The sequence below is a fragment of the Antedon mediterranea genome, chromosome 1 (genome assembly GCF_964355755.1).
Source record: "Antedon mediterranea chromosome 1, ecAntMedi1.1, whole genome shotgun sequence".
Classification (NCBI taxonomy): domain Eukaryota; kingdom Metazoa; phylum Echinodermata; class Crinoidea; order Comatulida; family Antedonidae; genus Antedon; species Antedon mediterranea.
In genome coordinates, this window is record NC_092670.1 from 22,723,159 (window position 1) to 22,731,931 (window position 8,773).

Below are 8,773 nucleotides of genomic sequence, written 5' to 3' on the forward strand. Positions count from 1 at the left end.
CGCCGCCGCTCACACACTGCTGCTGCACACACAACAGAGCTTTGACGTTCTTCCTTCAAACAAAGTATTTATTTAACAAATATGGCAGATAGAAAGCCTGTTCGAGTTTGGGTAGATGGCTGGTAAGTTATTTTGATGTTTTCATATAAAAAACCGTGTGTTCAGCCGGGCTTGGCGCCGGGTTGTCAGTGTTGTGGTTTACTTTAGGCTACCAACAACTACTGTCGGTCGGCTTGCCTAACTGACCCTGCCTGCCCTGCCCTTCCTGCTGTAGCCTAGTGTGTTAAGGTGTAGCCTGCATAGCTTATTAGGCTTAGCTGCTTGCATGGATGATGCATTCATGCATGACTGAATCTAATAAGTCTAGTCTGTGCTTAGGGCTAGGCACTAAACTAGTTTGTTCGTAACCACCCCTGCCTCTAATTTAACTAAGTCTATGGTTATGGTTTAAAATATGATCTTTTACCGCATTTATTCGAATAATAAACTGCCTGTGGCATTTATAATTGTTTGAGAGGGTCGTTAGTGTGACTGTGAGAAAGACTTTTATTTTAATATTTATTTGAGGGTGGTCTTTATTTTTTGTGTGTAATGTGGTATGTATTATAAAATATATTCTCCCTAAATATGAAAAAATACAACATAGGCCTATGCCTAGGTGTTTATTCGAATGAATAATTAATAATTTGGTTGCTTAAATTGATGAGTTATTTATTTTTAACTGTCCAAGTTAAATTTTTGTTCCTTCCAGTTGTAGTACAACATGTTACTGTATCCCTGCTTAGTGGAATGCTGCTGTGCTACACAAACCCTCCTTTTTTTAACAATTGTAATCTTGTAATGTATTACTGTAATCTCTTTTGTATGTTTGTCCCACCAAAAAGGTCATCCAGATTTATTCTAAAAAACAAATTAAGAATTTAGTCATTCGGCTTTAGTTCAGTGAATTTACAATACTTTTAAAATGCAATGCTGTTTGCAGAAACTGTTCTACAAATGTGATTATTTTTAATATTTTGCTAATTTCCATTTCAGCTTTGACATGGCACATTTTGGCCATGCAAACTTTTTGCGGCAAGCTAAGAAACTTGGGGATGTATTGGTTGTTGGCATTCATTCAGATGGTAAGTTGGAGTAACAAAGTACAATAGAACCAGCTCTAATTAAGACTATAGGACACCTGGGTTGTTGTCCCATAATGCACTTGTCAATTGTATGACCCAGTATACGACCCCCGGGAGAGGTGCGTCATTTTTCCGATGTGCGTCATACTTTTGAATACCATGACGCACCCATGCGTCAAAAAGGTGACTTACCTTTAGGTGACCATGACGCACCCATTTTGACGCACTGTGACCATGTTGTTTATGATATGGTGGGTGGTAAAGTGACGGACATTGACACACCTTGTTCATTGATGTGACGTACCATCTAGGTTTTTTGACGCACACCTGCGTCAGTAATTATTTATAAATGACGCACCCATGACGCACCTCTCCCGGGAGTCATATAGTGGGTCATACAATTGACAAGTGCATAAGCTCTATCAAAGAATATAAATAGGTAAAGAATCAACAGTACGCGTAGTTATATATAGAAGGATAGGAAACGCGTACGTGCTTTCATGGACGCGTAAGAATCCAGCAGCCGAACGACGGCGGGCTCTAGATATGGTTCCCGTCTAATTCCACGTTTGGATGGATCGTGATGATCTGATGTGTTCTCGCGTCTGTGCTCTACTAATTTTGATATTATTAATATTTTTATAATCGTTTTGATAAATAATTATCGTTTGCATTTTTATACCTGTAGATAGTTTTACCTTACCCACGCCTGAAGGTGGCGCACTTCTTCTAGCGAAAAAGAAGTGCGCCACCTTCAGGCGTAGGCAAAAAGTAACCCGGATGTGGTTTACGCCGCCAACGGAACTGTTGTATCTTCTCCTTTTATTATCTTTGGCTCTATCTACACTATCAAACTTTATGTAAAAAACAATGTGGAGATGATGTCATATCACTACCATATTTGGGTACATCACACTTATATGTCACATAAAGTTTGATAGTGTAGACAGAGCTTTAGATAAGAGTGTCCCAATGAAGGGGTTCTATTCTACTGTATACTATGGCTACATTGAAAGCAACTGTCGTCGACAGCCTAGTGGACTTTGGGAATAAAAAGTAATAAGGCCCAAGAAATGAATCAATTCATTTATTTTATTTATTTAGCTGAAGTTGCCAAGCATAAAGGACCACCTGTCATGAAAGAAGAAGATCGTTACAAAATGGTACGATCCATCAAATGGGTAGATGAGGTCATAGAAGGCGTGCCATATGTAACGGAACTAGATACATTGGACAAATACAACTGTGATTTCTGTGCTCATGGAGGTAAATAAGATTAAATATTAATTAAATATTGTAGCAATTTTAAAGAAGATCACACATTTTTCAAAATTCCATTTATGTGATAATGATATAATAAATAATATAACCATAATTCTTTCACTATCAGATGACATCACACTAGATTCTGAAGGACGGGATACCTACAGAATAGTCAAAGAACAAGGCAGATACAAGTATGTTCACTTTTTGTTTATATTGTAGTGAGGTGGCCAACTAAGATACTATGTAGTACTTAAGTTTTATGTACTTATGACTTGGCATAAAATGATGCAACATTTGTGTGTAGTTTATTAAGCCAAAAGTGTTGTGTAATACTGTAGTTTATTCTACACACCGATGCTGCATACAGTAGAACCTCTATTAAGAGGACACCTTTGGGACCCAACAAAGTGTAACCATAGTGATATCAAGCAGGATGTTCTGGGTTCAGATCTCTTTTCCTCATCTTATCGTTTCGAATTAATTGATAAATTTTCAGTACATCTCGGGCGGTTTAGGATTTGTTCTACACTGATACTGTGTTAAAACATATATTTCTCCTTGTTTGTTTCACAAGAAAGTTTCCTTTTAATAAGAGTGTCCTTTGAATAGGAGTGCCCCAAATAATCCTGGGTATGAATGTATAGCATATAGTATGATTAGAATTTATCCGGAGATAATTGCATTGTGTTTTTCAGGGAATGTAAAAGAACAGCTGGAGTATCTACAACAGATTTAGTTGGAAGGTAAGGTTGCCCATTCTTCATCTTTCCCATATATTTAGACAAGGAGTAAACCAAGACTTGTAATGTAAATTTGCACTTTTTCGTTGGCTTTCATTCTATTATTTAAACTATTTATCATGTCATCATGGGTGTTAAACAAATACAACTTTTGCTCTTTTGAAATCATTAAATAAAGCTGACATTTAAACTTGATAAAATAAAACACAATTTGGGTCTTACACAATAGAACACAGATTTGAAAGCAGATTGTTCGGTTCACACCATAGACATTTTGCATATATAAATTTCAAACAATAAACAAATTATGAACATAATTTTACTTGATTTATATAGATACATAAAACTATTGTTTATAAAATTAAAAATATTATTAATATGCAATAGAAAAATACATTTTTAGCAACCACCACCAAATTTAAATTTTGATTTATTCACAAGTAATAATTAGTATTCTTATTAATTATTAATATATTAATAAAGTAAAAGGCATACTTAATGATGCATTGTTTATGAAATTTTACATCCTTGATAAACACAAAACAAAGTTTATTATTAATATATTAATTATGTAAATTAATAATAATAGACAAATCCATATAAAAGCATCTGGAAATATTGAAAGAATTTATAAAAAAATAGTGTATGGCTAAAATTCATATCGTTGATTAATATCAGTTTTATTATTACATAGCATATGTAAATTGGTAATTGTATTATGAATTTGAGGAATCTAACGTTATATTTCACCAAAGTAGCATCAAATTGTACTGATTAACCAGATTCATGTATTTCTCTCACCCCCACCTCCCACACACACTTGCACAAAGTCAATAAACTGATTTGTTTTTCAGAATGTTATTAATGACTAAATCTCACCATTTAGTTGGAGCTCGAAACTCACCGATTCCTGATGGAAAAACAAATAACGAAGCCAGCGTAAGTATCGGTTATAATTATCATCATAATTATTGAAAATAAGTTACCAGTACTTTAACCGGTTGCTAGTACTTTAACCGGTTACTAGTACTTTAACCGGTTGCTAGTACTTTAACCGGTTACTAGTACTGTACTTTAACCGGTTACTAGTACTTTGACCGGTTACTAGTACTTTAACCGGTTACTAGTACTTTAACCGGTTACTAGTACTTTGACCGGTTACTAGTACTTTAACCGGTTACTAGTACTTTAACTGGTTACTAGTACTATCTATAAGAACACAAAAAACATTCAAATTTCTATTAACTTTAACTCTTCTGTTCCAGTTTTTGAATAAGCAATTTATGTTTACACTTTTGTTTCTGTTTTTCAGTGTTCAAACCTAAAGAGTCCTTACACTGGTATTTCACAATTTTTACCAACAACCAATAAGATCATTCAGTTTGCAGAGGGTAAAGAACCGAACCCAGGAGACAAAATTGTTTATACCGCTGGAGCTTTTGACCTTTTTCGTATCCTTTCGTTGATTTAAAAAGTGCACAAAATATTTTAGCTATTTAGATATTTTGGATATCTGCTCTAAAGGTGACATTTCTCCCAATTGTTTTAGATATATGATTATTTATTATTTTAATTTTTTTATATTTTTTATTCATTTTCATTTCTTTATTTAAAGCTCGCCCAACACAAGATGTTGTGTTTCATCTTTCCGGGCGTCTGCCTTCGTTCTCTGATTCAATCCCTCTATCAGTTGCTTTGCTTATATTTTTAAGATTGTCAAGAGTCTGTTTATAAATGCAATGAAACATTCTGACAGTGATATTTCATTTAAGCTGTACTGGTAGTCTACTTTTAGTTAATTAAAGGCAAACTGGGAACCTATTTTCCAATATGGACATCACCCACCATGCCAATACTTGGAAAGCACCCAGCATATAATACTGGCGCCTCAGATTGTTTAAATAACGCCCTCTGTGTGTGTTAAAAAAAAGAGTTTTTCTTTTATAAAGTCTCTTTTTAAATTTAGTTTTTTCAAGTTGAGATCTCTGATATAGATAATCTGATAAATATGTATTTCCTTACATTAAATAATATAGATGTTGGGCATGTTGACTTCCTTGAAAAAGTTAGCCAACTTGGAAACTATGTCATCGTTGGTTTACATACAGATGAGGTTAGTTTATTGTCTAGTACGATTTATTTTTTGTTTTGTTTCATACGCATCCTCCAAGTCTAATTTGAGCCTTAGGGAGTGGAGTTGAAAGAGTCGTGGGTTACAACCCCGGCACTGGTCAGGATTGAACTCTGGACCTTGGGATTGGAAGGCAAGCACATTAACCGCCAAGCTACAGCTCCACTACTATTCGAAAGCCACAGCTTAAAAAATTCCCTGCCATATGGCTGCAATATTTGGAAATGAAAATCACATACAGTTGCACAAAACAATGATTAATATATAAATGTTTTTCTTTTTGATTTCAGGAGGTGAATCGCTATTGGGGCGGTAATTACCCAATAATGAACCTACATGAACGAACATTAAGTGTCCTGGCATGTCGGGTAAGTTCACGCTGTTCTACTTCTATAGTGAGAAGGAGGATAGTTACTGAGTAAATAGAATTTGTTTTTGAAGATTACAATCTCTTTACATGCTATATTTTGTTTTTTATTAATTGTATGTGTTTCTACTTGAAACAAATTTATATGCAAGACTCACCTTTTGTGACTCCAACATAAATTTATATATCTAAATACCGTTGTATATATATATAGATATATAAATATCTAAAAACCGTAATTTCAACAATAATTTCAACATACAAATTTGTTTTTGACAACTTTAACATCTATTACATATCAATGATGTTGTGTACAAAATATTTCAGAATGTATTATTTTGACAAAGTTAGCCTGAATCTTGATTTTTGTGTAATACTAGAGAACATTGATTACTATTTTTAGAGAACAGTCAGGGGGAAAATGGCAAAAGGCCATAGGAGTTTTAATAACTCTTGTAACATGACCACAGTGCTGACTACATTTTGCCTATTACTGTACATATTATATTGCAATTATTCTTAATCTTTTAGTATGTGAATGAAGTAGTCATTGGCGCACCATATATCGTTAATAACTCATTACTTGATCACTTTGGTGTTGACGTCGTAGTGCATGGCATGACGCCTATCAAGCCATCAGCTAATGGTTCAAATCCCTATGAAGTGAGTAATTTTATCTATTTTACCTCTACAATGTTGGTCTTTAATTAGAGTCGCTTCCAATAAAGGATCATGTGTATGTTTCACATGGCTAAATATTATCATGGCCTCTTATATTAATGAGACTACTTTGGTTGGAGTTGAATGTTTGAAATGTGTTTATATATAAATACTGCCCTCTATGCCATGTATTGTAGTATATCAGAGCCATATATATAAAGAGTTACGACATTGGATTAAAGTCATGTGATATGTGTCAAATATACAAAATAAACGTGGGCACGCAGCATGTTCGTTCTTTGATACAAAAATGGCTTCTAGTCTTCATGTCTTTATATATATGGCTCTGTAGTGTATAAATAAATACTGTCCTCTATGCCATGTATTGTAGTGTAATAATAAATACTGCCCTCTATGCCATGTATTATTGTAGTACTGATTTTTTTCTCTATATAGACACCAAAAAACAAAGGAATTTTTAAGATAGTTGATAGTTGCAGTGATATGTCAACCTCAAAGATTGTTGATAGGATTATTGAAAACAGGTCGGTAATCTCATATACGTTTATATGTAGTTATTGTGTCAGTACCTGTTTCACTGTTGTTAAGCTAAAGGAAACACATTTTCCTATCTTAAGCTCTGTTTACACTATCAAACTTTACGTGACAACAAAATGTGATGTACCCATATATAGACATGATGATATATCACTACCGTATTTGGGCATATCACTACCATATTTGGGCACATCACACAGTCATTCTAAGCTTCAGTTATGGCAGTTATTATTACTATTATATCATTTAATTATAAACTTACTGATCTTATTTGCATATTTAACCAGGTGCTGGGAATCACATAGTGATTGTAAAAGCAGAGCTTTAAAGATCTTAATACCACAGTACAATATATCTACAATAAAATTTACATTGTAGATACATATTGCATAATTCACAACTGATCACTGGGTTTTTCTTTTTTTCTAGGCGGAATTATCAAGAACGCAATGAAAAGAAAGAAAAGAAAGAGATCAAGTTGATAGAAATAATGGCTCAACGAAAAAAATTAAACGGCCCACAGTAAAGAGTGCATGTAATATAAATGAAACCCAGACAGTTTGAAGTAGATGGGAAATGCTAATGACGACTGAGTTACTGAAGAGTTTATGGTTTAATGTACAGGAGAATGTTTTTGAATGTCTTAACCCAACATGATTGTTGCCATACCATGGTCCAACCAGCTAATGGCCTGCTTTGTATTAACATCTACCAGTCTTAATCAAATTGCAATATTAAAAATACTATTAGCATAACTTTAAACCATTGCTTGCAAAGTAGGTGTTTAAGCTATTTCTTATTGATATAAGTAAATATGTAATGTATGTGTATAGATCTATTACAATCAATAGTACCAATATCATTGTTTGTCTGTTATCGATTGAGTAGACTTGGATGTCCAGATGTGTTAATAATCAATTTGGTAACTTTGAATATTCCCCTTGAGTTCAGGGTAAAATATTTATATCAAAATATCAAATATAATATAATAATATATATAATTTATACATAATAATTGTGTGTTCACAATATACAGTTTCTGACACTAACACTTGGTTGTTCCCTAAAGTCAACTTCTTAACTTTTTTTCACTGTTGCATGTGTGGTTAAATCATTTTTAATGTTATCCTAGACATAGTTTATCAAAACTTTACATATTTTACCGTTCATAATTCTTTATTATATAAAGTGCAGGTTTTATTTAGAAGATATAGATATATTTATTATCTCTAATAAAACATATGAATTATATTTTATTTGGGTTTATGGAATAAAAGTTTTAAATGTTTTTACATGTTTTTACATATTGTGTATAAATTATTTGTATAGATGGATCCATGAGGTATTAATTACACTATATAGATAACATGTGAATTTAAAAGAATTATTTTATTGTGATATATTAAATAAACTTTTCAAAATGTTAATAAGAATCACTGTTTTATTTTTTAAAGTTTTTGTACAGGCAAAAAAAATCTACCATACATTCCACCAATAATTATCGATGTCGATTGATTCCCATATATTGATTTCTTTATGACACTTTTGGTCTTCTTAACTTAGTAACATCTTTATATTGCCATATCTTCCGTATGGTAGGCATATCCTTATTACAAACACACATCAGAATGCTTGAAACAAAGAGGTAAAGACTAAAATAGAGAACTAATCACCTATCAAATTGGTTCCAGGCTGTCAAGTTTGACAATAAAAGTGTGATGTTCCCAAATGTGGTATTGATATGACGTCATCCCATATATGGGCACATCACATTTTGTTCTCACAAAGTTTGCTTTTGGAAAGAGGCACGCATTTATTTTATTATAAATTATAGAGGGCGAGATGCGATTACTCTATTTGCATTTTTGCCACCTGGCCACACCTGACATTCCTAACAACTTGTTGAAATACTACTTGATGGTCAGCA

General features: G+C 33.1%; 1 protein-coding gene across 1 annotated transcript; it reads left to right on the forward strand.

Annotated features, from left to right (window-relative positions):
* LOC140063193 (ethanolamine-phosphate cytidylyltransferase-like) lies at positions 1 to 8,191 on the forward strand. Its single transcript, XM_072109679.1, has 12 exons — positions 1 to 122; positions 1,036 to 1,124; positions 2,229 to 2,390; positions 2,515 to 2,581; positions 3,086 to 3,133; positions 3,985 to 4,069; positions 4,443 to 4,581; positions 5,167 to 5,243; positions 5,552 to 5,629; positions 6,160 to 6,291; positions 6,745 to 6,833; positions 7,276 to 8,191. Exons 1-12 carry the CDS (start codon positions 82 to 84, stop codon positions 7,370 to 7,372), a joined length of 1,104 nt encoding a protein of 367 aa, XP_071965780.1. The 5' UTR covers positions 1 to 81; the 3' UTR covers positions 7,373 to 8,191.
* Positions 8,192 to 8,773: the final 582 nt, after the last annotated feature.

Excerpts from the sequence above, each read along its gene's own strand:
- LOC140063193 (XM_072109679.1), top strand. The coding sequence starts at position 82 with ATGGCAGATAGAAAGCCTGTTCGAGTTTGGGTAGATGGCTG. Across the intron at positions 123-1,035 it reads CGAGTTTGGGTAGATGGCTG|CTTTGACATGGCACATTTTG; the intron begins GTAAGTTATTTT and ends TTTCCATTTCAG. Across the intron at positions 2,391-2,514 it reads TGATTTCTGTGCTCATGGAG|ATGACATCACACTAGATTCT; the intron begins GTAAATAAGATT and ends TTTCACTATCAG.